This window comes from Petromyzon marinus, chromosome 61, assembly GCF_048934315.1.
Source record: "Petromyzon marinus isolate PM22_M1 ecotype Great Lakes invasive population chromosome 61, UKy_Petmar_22M1.pri1.0, whole genome shotgun sequence".
In the NCBI taxonomy this organism is placed as follows: domain Eukaryota; kingdom Metazoa; phylum Chordata; class Hyperoartia; order Petromyzontiformes; family Petromyzontidae; genus Petromyzon; species Petromyzon marinus.
Genome location: NC_133727.1, coordinates 3,561,669 through 3,580,300, shown reverse-complemented (window position 1 = coordinate 3,580,300; position 18,632 = coordinate 3,561,669). Strand labels below are relative to the sequence as shown.

At 49.1% G+C, this 18,632-nt stretch overlaps 1 protein-coding gene across 6 annotated transcripts in view; it reads left to right on the top strand.

Annotated features, from left to right (window-relative positions):
- The first annotated feature begins 364 nt into the window (after positions 1-364).
- The window catches only part of LOC116955751 (uncharacterized), a 54,119-nt gene continuing 35,851 nt past the window's right edge, over positions 365-18,632 (top strand). For 3 of the 6 annotated variants that reach the window (XM_076053466.1, XM_076053465.1, XM_076053464.1), the window contains exon 1: positions 367-780. In XM_076053466.1, coding sequence (XP_075909581.1) covers positions 604-780 — 177 coding nt within the window. In that variant the 5' untranslated portion in view covers positions 367-603. Of the gene's footprint in view, positions 781-18,632 lie in introns of all 6 variants that reach the window. The other 3 variants (XM_032977038.2, XM_032977036.2, XM_076053467.1) reach the window with 3 other exon arrangements.

The window sequence follows — 18,632 nt, the reverse complement described above, 5'->3', positions numbered from 1 at the left end:
GGGAAACAATAAAAAAATGTATTGTTTTATATTTTTATTATTTTATTGTTTCCCTTCTACGTGACGTCATCGCGTTCGTTGGCCGATGGGTACGGGGTGGGCCGCGCGCGACGAATGGCCGAGGCTCGAACGCGGTGACGTCACCACGTCACGTTGGCGCGCGCGGCAATCGGCTTTAGCGCGATGACATCACGCGTAAGTCGATGTGCCGGCACGTCATCGCGTTTGGCGGTTGGTGGGGGCGGAGTTTAGCTCGGTGTGGGGTGGAGGGGCTAAGTAGAGGGGGGTGGGGCTAAGCAGGGGGGGTGGGGCTAAGCAGGTGGGGGTGGGGCTAAGCAGGGGGGGTGGGGCTAAGCAGGGGGGGGCGGGGCTGTGGCGGGTTCTCGTGCGCGAGGCAACTGAGGAGGAGATCGCGCGCGTTTTTTTTCCCACCCCCCTCGCCTCATCTCTCTCTCCCCCCCCACCACCACCCACCTCACCCACCTCGCCTCACAACAACGCAGGAGAGAACAAAACAAATTTAAATTAATCGAGTCCGAGTTCCCTCGCCGATCCGTCATTTTGGCGACCCAAGTTTAAACGACGCCACGCACGCGACCGACAATGTCGCAGGACGAATGCTGGGGCTGGGCCGGCTGCGAGGAAGCGCTGCACGGAGCGTGCAGGGACGGAGACGCCGTCCGCCTCGCGCAGTTGCTGCGTTCGGCGAGACACGACCCGCTCGCCGAAGACAGACTCTACGGCTGGGCACCGCTTCACTGGGCCGCCTACTTCGGCAAGGTAAAGCTGCGTGCTCTTTCCCACACCACCCCACCACCACCCTCCACCCACCACCTCATCGTTTGCCCGCCAAAACAAAAAAATTGTGTGTGGGGGTTTTTTCTTCTTCTTCTGAGGCGACCGGTGTTGAGATTCGTCGACGAGGGCGCGATTTTGTCGGTGGCGGTGGCCGATGGTTTGGTTGGAGTCGACCTTTTGAACGGATGAAAGGGAAAATGAGGGCTAAGATCGCCTGTTGTAATCGATCGGTGTGTTCGAATTACAACGATCGATCGGGGGCTTGGGACTCTTGCCGTTGATTTGCGTGTGAACGGGGAGGGGGGGGGGAACGGCAGTGAACGAATTCGGTTGATAATTATTTTTTTTTAAAACACACAACGCGCGCAACATAACGAGAATCGATATCGGAATTCGTCAGAGGCGTTTTGACAAATGTATCGGGCGGAAATTCGACGGTTTGGAATTTTACCTCACGGATTTTTACCTCGCGAATTTTACCTCGCGGTGGGAGAATCGAATTGTTCGAGAATTGATATTTTATTCCGGGATAAACGGAATCGAGCATTTGGTGGGGCAAATGCGTGCCAGGAATCGTTTTTTTATTAAATATAGAGTTGCACGGGGGGGAATCGAGTCCCGTGGTATGGTGAACAAGTGCTTGCCACCCACCGAGTTTTATAAAGAAAAACATTTTGAGTTTCACCTCAGACCGTGCTCTTTTAAAGAAAGTAGAATTTTAAGCGAACCCGAGCCGATTGGTGGACAATCCACATTTACACGCCGTGGCGTGTGAGCAAGGGCCATTAATAGCGCGAAAGTTTTTTTACTCGTTCATTCATTCACTCACACATTCATTCACTCATTCATTCGCTCACCCACTCATATTGTCATTCACCTTCTCACCCCCACCCACTCAGCCACCCATTAATTCACCCACCCCAATTACTTATCATTCATTCACTCGCCCACTAATTAATGCATTCATTCTCTCATTCACCCACTCATTCATTCGCCCATCCAATTGTCATTCGCCCACTCGCCCCCCCTAGCCACTCGCCCCCCCTAGCCACTCGCCCCCCCTAGCCACTCGCCCCCCCTAGCCACTCGCCCCCCCTAGCCACTCGCCCCCCCTAGCCACTCGCCCCCCCTAGCCACTCGCCCCCCCTAGCCACTCGCCCCCCCTAGCCACTCATTCACCCACTCAGCCATCCATTAATTTATCCAACCAGTTACTTCACATTCAATCGCCCACTAATTAATACAACCACTCGCCCACCCTCTCATCCACCCACCGGCTCACCAACAAATACAAAGATCCCCCTTATAGCCTACAACAGACTGTAGGGGCAAGTGCTATGAAGGGCGGTAGGGCACACGGGGGTGGGTAGCCAACACCACTCCCGGCCGCCTTTGTCTCCCCCAGTGGCGATGTTTACTACACACATCACCAGGTACTCATTTGAGGCAGAGTCGACCTAGGGGAGCCCCAGGACTGGTTCAGATAATCGTCACACACACCGACCCACTCGATAACTCACTCTCAACGCCTTCATTTACCTTTTTATTAACTCACTGTTGTATCCTCAAATCTTGTAACTAAAATTTTACCCACTTCCCAATGTGGTATCGACTGCAAACGTGGTATACTTATGTCATACTGATGACAATACTATATTCTATGGTTAAAAATAAAAAGAACTAGTTTTAAACATGATTTTTTACATGTTATGTTTTGGCTTGGGTCTAATTGTCCATGCTCAACTGACGTTGGCTGTAATTGCAAGCTTCGGGGCCACTTCCTGGAGTCGTGGAGTTCTTCCATTACTAGTACGGTACATTTCAATAAAGCGTGTTTTTCAATGTTTAAATATTATTTATTTACCCTCAACTCAGTCACTTATCTCACTAAGCCACTCTCAGCCGGGATATCTGTAAACTGGGAATATGTGAAAAAGTCTAAATAAATATTCTGATTCACTCCAAAATATTCACTCACTATCTTGTTTTACACTTTTATAGTTCTGATACTTATTATTGTGAGGCAATGTTTTTTTCGGGTTTATTCGACATGACATTTCGAAGTTTCACCCCACCTACTGGTAACATTGACACAACAACAACCGCCATTCGCCACTAAGTGGTGGTGATGTCACCACGGTGCTTGTGCCAGGCTAAGTGCACGTTGAGGCCATGTGAAGTGTCGAAGGCTTGCTGAGAGGAGGTCACGGGACAGACCAGCAGGTGCCATGGGTTGGCTGGCTGAGATGACTGGTAGATGCACCAGCTTGTGCCCCCGAATGTGCAAACTTTCTGCATTTTAGCGGCACAGCGCTCCACTCGTTGTTGTGAGCGTCGCTCCTCTGCCCTTCGTTGTTGTTTGAGGGCGACTGCCTCCAACTGCCCAGTAGCAGCGGCGTCCTTCACGAGCCTCCTCCACAGAGGCCGAACTTGACACCGCTGGTACCGCTCTTCGGCAAGTCCACTCAGCTCCACATCCTCCCCCATACCGCATTACTCCATCTCTTCTCCAGCCCGTGCCGTGCCAGTTTAGCCCCCTCTATGTGGCCAAACAAAAGCTGCTTGGGCATGCGGCGACTGGACATTAACACCCACGCACAAGCACCGATTCATTCGGTTCGTGAATTGCGTGTGACCGAACTGGAGCGAATTGTCGGACAGCACACTTTGAAGTTCGTGGAAGACGCGTCGACTCTGCAACAAGTGGAATCTTGTGAAGCTAAGATGGTGGTGGCGATGGTGGTGGTGGCGATGATGGTAATTATAATTATCGCCACCACCACCATGATAATGGTGGGGAGCGGTGGTGCAGCGGTTAGCGCGCTGGCCTATTAATCCGGCGACCCGAGTTCATTTTCGGCTCACGGCCAACACCTGTGACGATTATCTGAACCGGTCCCTGTCCTGGCCCTCCCATAGGTCGACTCGGCCTCAAATGAGTACCTGGTGCGATGTGGGAAAACATCGGAAATAGGGATACAAAGGCGGCCGGGCATGATGCTGGCCACTCATCGTATGCTATGCCGGCCTTCGTAGGTGCTCACTAATAGCACTTGCCCCAGCAGTCTGTTAAAAGCTATATTGGAGATCTTTGTCGTTGATAATGATGGTGAAAGGTCATTATGATAATGGTACGAGTAATGATGATCCTGATAGCGGGGTGGTGATTATTCTGATATAGGTGGTGATAATGATGATACGGCAAAAGAGCGTACTTTGGAGGTTGGGTTTTGAATTGCAACAGATGAGGGATCTGGCAGATAGAAGGAAGGAATGGTGAGAGCTGTGGAAGTAATCGACGGCCGTGCTCGTAATTAAAGTTTGGATTTGTGGTCATGGAGCGGATGCTGATGCTAGCAGTAATGAGTACTGTATCATGATTATGATGATGTTTATATAGTCATCAATGACTCTTAACAGACAAATGTGAGATACGATTCCTGATAGCGGCTGGAAGTGGTGCCGACTGGAATTTCAGGTGGCCAGGTGCTTCAGGGAAGGTGGAGGATAGTTCATAATGGCTATGTAAATATGAGACATAGCACCTCCGATTAGCACGGTTGTCTACGTACGGTGCGAAAGAAGTTCAACGTACATACACTGGGTGAGTGGCTGAGTCAGTGAATAGTTGGTTGAATGGGTGAGTAGGTGAGTGATTGCTTTGCTGTCCTTCTCCCCGCACCTCCGATTAGCACGGTTGGCTACGTGCTGTGCGCGAAAGAAGTTCAACACACGCACATAGATGCATAGCCGGCACTTTTGATATCTTGTGTTCAAATATGGGGGTTTAGCCGCTCGTCCACAGTGATTAAACTGGGTTCTCAAGTGTCGTGAGTTGATGGTTTCAGCCCAGTCGCCAATGTACTGCACTGCATTTGGTTGCATTGCAACTCTGATAACTTTAGCGTGTCAGTTTTGACTAAATGTTTTACACTGAGGAAGTTCAGCCCCTTATGATGCGTCAGGAGTAGCGGAGCGCAACGCCGCTCTCCCTCCTGCTTCGTGTTTTTGAATCTGGATGACCACAGCCGTACAACGGGAGGGTTATTTTGCATTAGTTTTGACCGGCATGCAGAGAAAGAAAGTTTTGCTGCTGCCGCCGCGTGGAACGGAGGTCACTTAAATAGACCTCCAGAAGTAGTTTTGCGCTATCCGCTTCCGCGGGGCAGTCGCGTTAACGTGAAAGCCTCGTGAATGAAATTAAGTCTTTGGCCTGTGTGTGGCCCGTGAGGTTTCCCCACCCCTGAGATTGGGACTGCACGGCACCGATAGTACCGCCAGAATGCAGCTGAAAGACATAGAAATATATATTTTAAAGAAAAATAAATATATATTAAAGCGAAGCAAAACGGTTTCAAAATTTAATGAGATGAACCCTGCCTTCGGTGACACCGCTCCATCACCACCACCACCAACACACTCCCACACGCTCTTTGCATAGGGCAGTTCCTCTCTGTGAGCGGTGGTGGTGGTGGGGGGGGGGAGTATGTGCATCGGAGATGAGTTTTGAGCGGTGGTGAGTAGGCAGTGATGGCTCTGGGGGTGGTAAGCGTGGGCGTGGAAGGGTGTGGACTTTGGTGGGGAGTGTGGGCGGTGGTGAGTGTTGTTGGGCGGTGGTGAGTGGGCAGTAATGAATGGACAGTGATGGCTATGCATGAATGCATGTTGAACTTCTTTCGTAAAGTAATGAGTTTTTTTAAAAAAAATTCTAGGTGATTTAAAAGTGCACAGCCCCGTTGGCTTCCTAATATCGGACGGAAGAGCGTTCGAGACGGCAAAGCGCCGCGCAACAACGCGGTGACCACCGTCTTTGTTCGATGCCCGAGCCAAAAGCCGCTAAAGGCGGGGGGTGGGGATGGTAGGTGTGGCAGGTTGATGGGTGTGGACTTAGGTGGATGAGTGTGGGCGGTGCTCAGTTTTGTTGAGCGGTGGCTATAGGGAGTGGGGGGGGTGGTAGGTGTCTGTGTTGCTGGGTGTGGTTCAAGTTGGGTGTGTCCACATCGCGACACCTGTGTTCACCTGTGCAGTCGTACGCGAGGATCTGTTTGCGTGTTTTAAAATAGCCGGGACTGGATTGTTAAATGTGTCTCACTGCCGCGCAGGTGTGTTTGCGGTTGTACCGTGTAACTATTTCTGTTTTACTATTTGTATTTAACCAGGTAAAGAACACTGAGCTATCAGCTCTTTTTCAGAGACGAGCTGGCCATCACAAATGATCGCTCAACGGAGTGGATTATTATTATCACGTGGACATTTATAGCAGCCAATTTACTCTAAACCAGGGGTCGGGGATCAAACATCGCAAGAAGAGACATTTTTAGTCGAATTTGGTTAAAAAAACATTTCATGAGCCGCAATGCATTGCGGTCACTACGAGACGGTAGTCCTTAATAAATAACGTCACGAAGCTGCCCTTAAAAGGCCGGAGTTTTGCCGACCCCTGCTCTTAAACGTGTGGCGATGTTGATTCTAAATGTGGAGGGGAAAAACCGAAGGACCCAGAGAAAAAATCCACGCGATCGCGGGGAGAGAGAGAGGGAGAGATGCAAACTCCATTTATACAACAGGCATCAGGGTCTGGATCGAACCCAGGGCCTGCTGTATACCAGGCGAGGGAGATAACATCTCCCCATCACGGCGTGATGCCCGACGTTTTGCTTCATGCGCAGAGAGCTTCTTCAATCAACTAACTGAAACCACTCCCTTCACACACCCACTCATCCATCCACCCACTCAATTCGGGAGGGCGTCCTTAGGGCTACTCTTCCACGGTAACAAGACAAGGCGTCTCGGAAGAGGAGGGGGGCGTACCCACACTTTACCTCACCGCATGCGAACTGCGGTCAACCCATTGGCCCTGCTGGGTGGTGGACAGAGACGGTGGGCCGGGCAGGGGTGCCCGGGTGATTTAAGATCTTAGCCCCATTGTTTTTACTTCCTGTATCAGGAGGTGGAGTCGAACCAGTGGCCGTGTGTGCTCAGCATTATACCACTGTGGCAGTTGTATGTATGTATGTTGATCTTCTTTTGCACTGTACGTAGCCAACCGTGCTAATCGGTGGGTCTCTCCGTATGTGTGTATGTGGATCTTCTTTTGCACCGTACGTAGCCAACCGTGCTAATCTGCGAGTCTGTATGTTGAACTTCTTTTGCACCATACGTAGCCAACCGTGCTAATCTGTGGGTCTCTGTGTATGTCTGTATATTGAATTTCTTTCTCACCATACGTAGCCAACCGTGCTAAACGGAGGTGCGAGATCCATTCAGTTCAGAGTCAAAGATAAAAAAAAAAGTTGCTCGAGAGATTTCTACAAGTGCGGCAAACCTGTAACTCGGTTTTGAACCGTTTTTTGTGCTCATTTCGCTACCGGTAACACGAAGAGAACCGTTTTTTAACCACCATAGTTTGCAGTGACAACTCGCCTAAGAAGTCTGCAAGAAACTCACGATTATTATAAGATGCTTGTCTTCAAAACCGCTTTAAACCTAGCCGTAAACGGGGCGCATTGTAAGCTCTTGCGGAAGTGAATGCTCGAGTCTTGGCAACGCCTGTGACACTGGAACTGCCAATAAATCCAACTGCAGTGGCTATAGTGTGTGTGTTATGCTTACCTGTGTAGCATCAATAGTTTAATGTGAATGTGTCATTTTATTGAGGGACTGCTGTGTGGTATTGTCTTGGTGGTGTGGTCCGCGCTGTTATTGTTTTTGCTGCCTTGCCCAAAGTTGGCTAAATCGGGGATCACAGATTAATTATTTATATTTTAGTGACTTGCTTACTAATTTCTTTATTTTGCACTCCTATCGTCTTTTTATTTTTATTTTCTGTTGTAACTTTGCTGACCCCTTGCCCATACTGGGAATCTGAAAAAAGAGCTTTATACCTCATCGGATTCCTCCTTGCAGTCCAAATGAAAGATTATGATTCTGAGAACCGGCACGGTCCAAACTGGTCCGGTATTTGCTTACTAAACAATAATATTGCGAAACAATATTTCACGGACCTAAATGACCGCGTCTCAGGCGCGAAGCCAAGTTCGGTGTTGCTTGAAAGCCAGGTGAGAAGAGGTGTGGCGCCTATTAAGTTTCTCTTAGAAGTCGGCGTAGGTTGGACGCTGCTGCTGTTGCTGCTGTGAAGTTGCAGCAGCAGCAGTGGGGATGATGATGATGACCAGGGGTCGGCATCCTGTGGCTCCGGAGCGGCATGCGGCTCTTTGGCTGCCCCCTTTGCGGCTCTTTGGCTGCCCCCTTGCGACTCTTGGGCTGCCCCCCTTGTGACGCTTTTGCTGCCCCCTTGCAGCTCTTTGGCTGCCCCCCTTGTGACTCTTTGGCTGCCCCCTTGCGGCTCTTTGGCTGCCTCCCTTGTGACTCTTTGGCTGCCCCCTTGCGGCTCTTGGGCTGCCCCCCTTGTGACTCTTTTGCTGCCCCCTTGCAGCTCTTTGGCTGCCCCCCTTGTGACTCTTTTGCTGCCCCCTTGCAGCTCTTTGGCTGCCCCCCTTGTGACTCTTTGGCTGCCCCCTTTGCGGCTCTTTGGCTGCCCCCATGCGGCTTTTGGGCTGCCCCCATGCGGTTATTTTTCTGCCCTCTTGCGGATCTTTGGCTGCCCCCTTGCGGATCTTTGGCTGCCATCTTGCGGGCAGCTGTTTTTAAATTGATAAACTTTTACTTTATTTGGTTCTTTACATCTCTAAAGCAAGGGGGTTGGAAACCTGCGGCTCTGGAGCTGCATACGGCTCTTTAAGGACTACATCATATTGTTATTTTTTAAGGACCACCGAGACTCGTATTCACATTCCATTGCAGCTCTTGACATATTGAGGTTCATAATGTTGGGACTGGAAAACCAAATGGGCTGATGGGCTAAAACGTATTTGAAGTTCGACATATATATGTAATGACAGAGCCTATATGCGGTGTGAGTCGACTAGTGGCCACGGGAGGTAATGACAGGGGTATTAGTTGTGAGAGTGAAGAGACTGGTGGCCACGGGAGGTAATGACGGGTGTCAGTTGTGAGTGTGAAGAAACTGGTGGCCACGGGAGGTAATGACGGGTGTCAGTTGTGAGTGTGAAGAGACTGGTGGCCACGGGTGGTAATGACGGGTATCAGTTGTGAGGGTGAAGAGACTGGTGGCCACGTGAGGTAATGACAGGTGTATCAGTTGTGAGTGAAGAGACTGGTGGCCATGGGAGGTAATGACGGGTGTCAGTTGTGAGTGTGAAGAGACTGGTGGCCACGGGAGGTAATGACAGGGGTATCAGTTGTGAGTGAAGAGACTGGTGGCCATGGGAGGTAATGACGGGTGTTAGTTGTGAGTGTGAAGAGACTGGTGGCCACGGGAGGTAATGACAGGGGTATCAGTTGTGAGTGAAGAAACTGGTGGCCATGGGAGGTAATGACGGGTGTCAGTTGTAAGTGTTAAGAGACTGGTGGCCACGGGTGGTAATGACAGGTATCAGTTGTGAGTGTGAAGAGACTGGTGGCCACGGGTGGTAATGACGGGTATCAGTTGTGAGAGTGAAGAGACTGGTGGCCACGGGAGGTAATGACGGGCATCAGTTGTGAGTGTGAAGAGACTAGTGGCCACGGGTGGTAATGACAGGGGTATCAGTTGTGAGTGTGAAGAGACTGGTGGCCACGGGTGGTAATGACAGGTATCAGTTGTGAGTGTGAAGAGACTGGTGGCCACGGGTGGTAATGACGGGTATCAGTTGTGAGAGTGAAGAGACTGGTGGCCACGGGAGGTAATGACGGGCATCAGTTGTGAGTGTGAAGAGACTAGTGGCCACGGGTGGTAATGACAGGGGTATCAGTTGTGAGTGTGAAGAGACTGGTGGCCACGGGTGGTAATGACAGGGGTATCAGTTGTGAGTGTGAAGAGACTGGTGGCCACGTGAGGTAATGACAGGGGTATCAGTTGTGAGTGTGAAGAGACTGGTGGCCACGGGAGGTAATGACAGGGGTATCAGTTGTGAGAGTGAAGAGACTGTTGGCCACGGGAGGTAATGACGGGTATCAGTTGTGAGAGTGAAGAGACTGGTGGCCATGGGTGGTAATGACAGGGGTATCAGTTGTGAGTGTGAAGAGACTGGTGGCCACGGGTGGTAATGACGGGTATCAGTTGTGAGTGTGAAGAGATTGGTGGCCACGGGAGGTAATGACAGGGGTATCAGTTGTGAGAGTGAAGAGACTGTTGGCCACGGGAGGTAATGACGGGTGTCAGTTGTGAGTGTGAAGAGACTGGTGGCCACGGGTGGTAATGACAGGGGTATCAGTTGTGAGTGTGAAGAGACTGGTGGCTATGGGAAGTAATGACAGGTATCAGTTGTGAGTATGAAGGCACTGGTGGCTATGGGAATGATCGAGAAGGAAGCGTGGTCAGGTGACTGAAGAGGACGGTGGAGTCTGCCGGTGGAGTGAGCGAGAAGGTTCTGGAAGGGGGGCGTGGCCTCGTGTTGGTATTTAAAGGAAATGCGCTGCAGACTCGGCTGTTGCAGTGGGATCTACGCTTGATGTCAAGTGAACGTGTCTTCATTAAAGTGCCATCTCAAGAGAAGTGTCAAGTCGTCATTACATATGCTTAAGAAGTATATCGAGATTGGTGGGCAACGTGGAGTTTTAAATCAAATAAAGTCTTGCTGTCTCCATAATGTCCCTACCCCCCCCCCCCGTGTATACTAGTGGGATATCTATAAATATATATCTCTACAAACCAGACGGCTTTTACTTTGGAGATGGGGAGCGAACGAGAGACGGGGCGGTACGAGACAGATGAGAATGCCCGTTGCAAACGAGCCAAAAATAAAATCGACGCGTCAAAACATGACCGACCCCCCCCCCACCACCTGGAAAATCTGATGAACCGCTTTAAATTCTTGGAATCGCCGTGGGTGGGGGGATTGAGGTGGAGCAGAGTGGGGAGTATTGCGCCCACTGGTTTTCTGTGGTTTTGTTGTTGAGTTTCCTGCGTGTTTTCGTCGTTTATAGGCTGCAGAAGTATGCAGGAGATCGTGGGGTTTGATCCAGATGCTGACGCCTGTTGTATATTTGGAGTTTCCCTGTTCTCCCCGTGGTCGCGTGGATGTTTTTAGCAGGTCCCCACCGGGTTTTACCTCCGCATTTAGGAACATGCATTTAGAGTATTTGGCTCCTGCTATAAATTAGATGACAAGACACTTCGTTGAGCAATAATTTGTGATAGCCAGGTCGCTTCTGAAAGAGAGCTACATAGCGCAGTGGGCCCTTACTTGGTAAAATACAAAATAGTTTAATGAGTAACAACGATAGCCAATAGGGCAAGGCCTATTTTAAGGAAGTCTTAGCCACCGGGAGTCATGTATTAATGAGAGCGCATGGCAGCATTTTGTTACAAGATGCGGAGCAACAAGTTGCGAAGTTGGACGCAGCTGTGGGTTACCGTTCCTATTTTATTACTCACAAATTCATTTGATGCTGGTGTTTTGAACATCATATTTGTGCTAATGCGACCTCATGTATTTTAGACGGAGTGCTGTTACCAGATGCAGTCTGACCCGGAAGGTTGAAAACCCATTCAGAGTTGTGGCTTACTTAAACATATGCTGCCCGATTAAAATTGGTCTGGAAAACCCAAAGTGGGCTCTTGAACAAAAACGGACGCAGAGCGGAGGGCAGGTCTCCTTATATTTGCTTGTTCTGTTATTACTGGCCCGTTGGTAGATTAAACACCGATCGAAGTCGGCTTAAATGCGCGACCACTTTGCTTCGTAACAGCCATTGCAAAAAATATATATAAAACAGCAACCGGTAACAGTTTTCAGAATCCGTGAACGCTTCTGCAAGTCAAGAACCAGTGAGCGATTCCGGCGTAGTTTTAAGTCGTGAGCGCTCCACGACAGCGCCGGCCGGGAGATGGAATGGAGCTGGCGAACTCTGGATTACAAGTCCGGTGTAAATAACCAATTGCACCTCCTCTGTTGTTTCTCAGTTGAACAGGCTAACATTGTGTTTATCACTTGAGGCGTTTCTTTAACTGTGCGCAGCAAACCGGTCACCGGCTTTTAACCTTTTTTTACCTCTTTCGGTTTTAACATCACTAGTTTTCACTGGGTCGCTTGCATCATCACAAGCTTGAAAAAACATTGTTGGCATAAAAATAAAAAAAACTGCTGCCCTTTGCTGCAGTTTGATGAAAGAGTTTCTTCTTGTTGTTGTACGCAAATTAAAATTCTAAAGTCAAACTGCACCTCTTGGCAGCTCAACAACGAGCGTTGGGCATCCCTCAGCCGGCACTGGAAATTCTGTGTTCCCATGGCGAGGGCCAGGGCATCCGTAGGTCTGCCGTTGTTTGTTTCGATGAAAAGTGGTGGCGGTGCTGCTGCCGAATTGATTGGTTCTTGAGCCGGTGGTGATGATAATGATTGTGTTGCTAATGCTGCTACTGATGTTGGGCCGAGTCAACCCATGACCAGGTTTTTTTTTACTTTCTCTGACCACAGCTCCTCTCTTCCTTATACTTACGGATCATATGCCACTACCTGTTATGACGAACGGCTCAGAAACGTGTAAACTGATGAAGAAAATGGAACTGAGACTAAAAATTATGCAAAGTAGCACTGAGAGAGTGCAAGCTTGGAAATGTATTGAGACATATATTGGAGAACACACGCAGGTTAGTTTGTTGTCGTTTCCCCCCGCACCTCCGATTAGCACGGTTGGCTACGTATGTTGCAAAAGAAGTTCAGCGTACGTACGTACATCACGTTGAATCAGAATATTTCTTTCCACTGGAGGAAATACGACGAGCCATGAAGCTCTTTTTTTGAAAAGCAAGTTGGGCTTGGGGAGAACGTGTCACGGCTGGAAGGGATGACTGCCGATGGTTGAGAGTAACGATGGCATTGCAGCCAAAGGAGGGAAGTGCACCCAAAAGGAAGTACGTCTACCGCGGAGATGGAGTGACGAAAAGAAGAACCCCTTGCATGCAAGAGGGGCTTGGTGGGGAACGACGTTGCAGGACCATGAGAGATGGTGGCCGAGATGTTAGCTAGCTCGCCTGATATACAGGAGATCGTGGGTTCGATCCTGACCCTGTGACACCTGCTGTATATTTGGAGTTTGAGTGTCTCTCTCTCCCCGTGATCGCGTGGATTTTTCTCCGGGCCCTCCGGTTTTTCCCTCCACATTGAGAATCATTATCACGCATTTGGAGTATTCGGGTGCTATAAATTTCCACGTGATGATGATAAGCCATTTTGTTGAGCTTTCGTTTGTGCTATCCAGGGCGCTTCTGACGAAAGAGCGACATAGCTCAGCGAGGCCTTACCTGGTAAAATACAAATTGTGATTTTTTTTTTAAATAAATGGCGACAGGCTTGGAAGAGGGAGGCCGTTCATCCAGCAGTGGATAGACCGTGGCTGAAACTCCCCCCCCCCAGCACCTCCATAATTTGTTTTGTTTAAATGCGTAATAAAAAACACATGCAGAAATAATCGCAGGAATGCATCATGAATACGTTTCTCTCTGCATACTGCTGAGCAGAAATAGGACTCCTCTCCTGCTTGGCGCGAGAGATCGATTGTGTAAGTTGCAATCGCGTTGAGGAAGAAAAACCTTGCGTGCGCATAGATTCTGTAGCTAACGTTTTTTTGTTGTCCCCCCCCAATGCTCGTCGTTTCAACGCGGGAATCAGAACCGATATTAATCCTGGAAGAATCCGGTAGTAGTGGTAGTGCTAGGAGTAGGGATTGAGGTACGGGGTAGTAGTGATAGGGGTAGTGGTAGTGATAGGGGTTGGGTATGAGGTAGTAGTGATAGGGGTAGTGGTAGTGATAGGGGTAGTGATAGGGGTTGGGTATGAGGTAGTAGTGATAGGGGTTGGGGTAGTGATAGGGGGTAGGGTAGCGATAGGGGGTAGGGGTAGTGCGGGGGCAATTTTATAATCGTTGCAAATCGCCTTGGAGTAAGGCGCTGTATCAATCTATATAAGGTAAGATTCACCGTACAACATCGCTTATCCGACTTGCCGCGGGGTGACGTAGCGGTGGATACGTGAGCAGCTAGAGGAAACGACAGATGCACCGTGAGCAAGTAGGTTACTGGACAAAGCTAAATCTAAAAGGGGGGACGGGGGAAATGCTTCCCCTGTGATTTAGACGGGAGCGAGTGAGCGTACGCGACATCGAGACCACGCGCGTCGCTGTCGCGTGAAAGAAAGTGAGATTTGGGAACATACGCGAGTTTAAAAAAAGAGACCCGAGAAACTAAATCGCGGCTGCAGCCGCGCCACAAACCCGGTGTTACGCCGGGTGCGGAGGTGCCTTCGTTGACGAGGGGCGGACGGAAACGTGGCGTCGTGCCCCGTGTCGCTGGACGGGTGTTGGGCGTGGTCGGTCGTAGGGTTTGGGATTACAGATGCAGCCGTAAGCCAATTAAATGTAATGAAAGTACAGTCCGAGAATCAATTATTTGCCGTTCCAGTTCATAAAGAAAATACGGGGGGGGGGGGGGGGGGTAGATTGGCCCAGATGAAGAAAAACGTGGCTATAAATAATTTATTTTGCACTTCGTCAGAATATTTATACTGGAGAAATCCGATGAGCTATGAAGCTCTTTTTCACAGATGGCCGGTAGAGGCATGGGGGTCAGAACGTTACCAAAATAAATCATACTAATTGCCTAGGTAGGGTGGTGGTGGCGGGTTTCAGTACTCGTTTATATTTACGTGACTCTAACCCAAAGAAAAACACCTCTTGTGGATAATTTGGTCGCGAAAGCCTACTGCTACTGCTGTGTGTTAAACAACAAAACAATACCAAAACGATACAAAAAAACGTGGTCAGGTGGCTCAGCGTGGCTCGCAATCTGAAGGAGGTTGTTGTGAGTCCTCATTAGGGGTTGACTCAGCCCATCGTGCCTCTGGAGTTAGTGAAACAGTGGGGGGGGGGGGGGGGGTAGGACTACTTAGCGGGGAAGTCGACAGCGGGGGTTGTACAGTGGATATGCTCACCCCCCCCTCCCTGCCATGGGAATGTGGAATTTCCACCACTGGCTCTGCGGGGATGTAACAGCGGTGGAGGTGAGCGATTCTTCTGTGCTCATTTGAGTCCGGAACTCACTCGTAATTTTCCTCTTTTCCGAACGAACAAAGCACCCAGGATGCGCCCGATCTCATCCGATCTTGGAAGCTAAGCAGTGTTTGACCCCTGGAAATTGCTTAGGTGGTTGAGCGCAGGTGTTATGGGCTGCGGTGAATGGTTGTTGTCAGCAGTGGTGCTCTTCCTGGATAATTAATTCACATTCAACTTTCCCAATCCACCCACCGGATGAAGCCCTTTCCACACCCCCGTTTGGTCGTGGGCGTTGCTTGACCATACTTCACCGCGCTTGTGAATGCGAATGAGTGAAGAGTGGTGGGAGGGGGGGGGGCTGGGAGGCGGAGCTTGTTCCCAGAACTGGTTATGATTTTATTCCTCATAGTCCTGCGATTCACCATGATTATAATTGTTATTTTATTGTGTTTTATTATTGCTCACCAGACGCGTAATCATCAAACAACATCGCCGCCACCGCCGCTGCCTCCAACCAGCCCCAGGGCAGCCGAACTTAAATATAAATATCTCGGCATCTGCAGGCAGAAATCTGATTCATTTAATCGCTCTCTGACATTCGGCTAAATTTATCTAGTCGGGTCTTTACGGGTGCAGCGGCATACAGTGAGACGACAGCTTGCGTGCGTAAGTATATGTGTGTGTGAGCGTGTGTGTGAGTGCGTGCATGTGCGAGTGTGGTTGTGTGCATCTGCCAGTCATCTCAGTAAGTCAACCCATGGCACCCTGGGTCTGTCCCGTGACCTCTTCTGTCAGCGAGCCTTAGACAACTTCACGTGACCTTGGAGTGCACCTGGCCTGGCACAGGCGCCGTGGTGACGTCACCACCACTTAGTGGAGAATGGCGGGTATTGTTGTTGAGTGTATGAATGTTTGCGCTAAACCTGGAGCATGCCACTCAGCGGTGGGACCTTACCGTTAGCCCCGTTAAAACAAAGCACTTGCCAGGTTACAATGTGTCAGCATCTTTTGGTCATTTAACTTTTAATAAAAAAATCGTTTTTCCATAAAACTATTTCAATTTTTGAAGAATTTGTTTAGCAATATTTTAGCATTCCAATTAAAATTAATCTGGAAACGTTGTGTGCGTTACGAAGAAGGGCCATTGCCACGAACGGTGCCGATTTTTTTTTCCTCCCCTTTTACTTTTAAGGCCACGGATGCTATTGACGAATGCGAGCGAGTGTTTTGTTATTCGTATCTGTCTGGGTATTTTATTTCACCGAACCCCTCCACCCTCTTCGACTCCTCCATGAGCAATGGGACATTTGCGGAGAGAGAGTGGAGGAGTTTCCCCATACTTTGGCCGTGCGCTCAAATGACCGGCGCCGGTTTGGCAAGCGGAGGTCACACTCGAGAGTCCCGTCAACCGGTATTATATTTTCATCGGCTGCGTAAAGTTACGCCACGGTGGCGAGATGTCATCTGCCTTGCCTGGTATGCAGGAGGTCGTGGGTTCGATCCCAACCCTGACGCCTGTACATTTGGAGTTTGCGTGTCTCTCTCTCTCTCCCTGTGGTGGCGTGGATTTTTCTCCGTGTCCTCCGGTTTCTCCCCTCCACATTTAGAATCAACATGCGCTTAGAATATTTGGCTCATATAAATTTACACACAAGCCGCTTCGTTGAGCTATAATTTGTGGCCAGGTCGCTTCTGAAAAAGAGCTACATTGCTCAGTTGGCCTTACCTGGTAAAATAACAATTCGTTTTTATTAGTTTAGTTTAAAGTTACGCTTGTGTGTGGAAGCTCCCTTGGCCTGATTCCTGGCCGCGGTGAGTGAAATCTGAACCGATCACCCTCTGCACACTCCCTCAAAACTTGACTCGGAGTTAAAATGCAAAATAAATAAGTAATATGAAAAAAAAACTTTTTTTAAACAATGCTTTAATGAAATGTACCGTACGAGTAATGGCAGAATTTCACGATTCCAGGAAGTAGCCCCGAAGCTTGCCATAAGGTAAGGGACCGTCGTGATTTACAGCCAACGTCAGTTTAGCGTGGACAATTAGACCCAAGCCGAAACATAACATATAAAAAATAATTTTTAAAAATATTTGCTTTTTTTATGATAGAATACTGTATAGTATTGTCATCAGTATGACATAAGTATACCAAGTTTGCAGTCGGATACCACATTGGGAAGTGGGTTAAAATTGAATCACAAGATTTGAGGATACAACAACAGACAGTGAGTTAAATAAAAGCGTGTAAAGAAATTAAAGCACTGGGGAAGACCACGGTGGCCAGGTGTGCTGCTGGCCTTCATAGATGCAGCCAGTATTGGGCTATGTGGGGTGAAGGGGGGTGGAGATCTTTGCCTGTGTGGGCAAAGTTTCCGCCTGTGAGTTTTATTGTATGTCGTGGTGGTTGACTGTGGGCAGTTAAAGAGTGAGAGCGATTAAATGCGTGTGCGTGCACGCGCACATCCCGCGTTTGTTAGTCCACTGCTGAATGAGAGGCCCTCCGCTGAATGAGAGGCCCTCCGCTGAATGAGAGGTCCTCCGCATCCCGTGTGGGCCGTGGCGAGATGTTAACCACCTCGCCTGGTATGCAGGAGGTCGTAGGTTCGATCCCGACCGTTCTGAAAAAGAGCTCTATGGCTCCGCGAGCCTGACTTAGTAAAATAAAAAGTATTTTAGTTTGTTCAACCATACTTCACTACGCTGATCAGAACGGGTTAGTTAAGGCAGGGGGGGAATCATTGATGTGGAGGCATATAAAATAAATACAACAGTTGATTTTACCAATGTTATGACTGATATGCATGGTGGTCACCCAACCATGCACTTTCCAGGCTCAACTCGAACCTGTATCTTCAATAGCTATGGTTCTTGCTTATAATAATGCCCGACAGTTACCGGCAGGATTAATGCAAGCAATACTGACTGATGATGATGAGACGCTGTGAGTCGAAACCGTCCAGAATTTTGTTTGTGCCGAAACGATTTGCTGCTGAAATTACGCACCGTCAGAAGGCCGTGGGGTGAGATGAGTTGCGTAAAAAAAAATGCTTTTTATTTTTAGTGTCGAGAGACATCTAGATGTACGAGGGTAGAGCTGCATCGTTCGCTAATCTTACGTTTGACGTTCTGTCTTTCGACCACTAGACGGCAGAATTGCGCGTTTATGTGGGCATGGCGCCCCTCATTTTCCAGAAGCGTTTTGGAATCAGAATCTGGTCCCCAAACGACGGAGCAGCAGCAGCAACAACAAAAAGTCGCATTGAATTTGTTTCTGCACAATTCAGCTAAGTTGCAGCTCTGAGAATGAAAGTGTCAGAATATTTATTTCTACTAGAGGAATCCGATGAGCCACGAATCTCTTTTGCGCTGCTGTCCAGCAGGGGCACGGACTCGGCGAGATGTTTGAACAGGCCAACTCTGTGTTAATCTTTACATCTGGGCAGTTCCAACGTTTGGGATGTACGTCTCGGATACTTTTTTTTATAACCAGATTAAGCACAGAACCACATTTTGATTGTGTTTTTTTTGTTTGTTAAATCACAGACCCGCTGTCTGGATTTGAACGCAGGGATCGCAGCGGTGCCAGCATAGCGCACAATCCAGTTTCAGACACTCGAAAGATGTGGCTTTAACCGCCAGTATAATGGTTCGGCGTAGTGTAGGTTAACCAATTCAGATTTCTGTCTTTCAGATGGATATAATATCGTCCGGCTTTTGTTGAGGTGGAAGAATTGCTAAAACACAAACACCCTAACAATAAACTTACGTACTCGGATAAACTG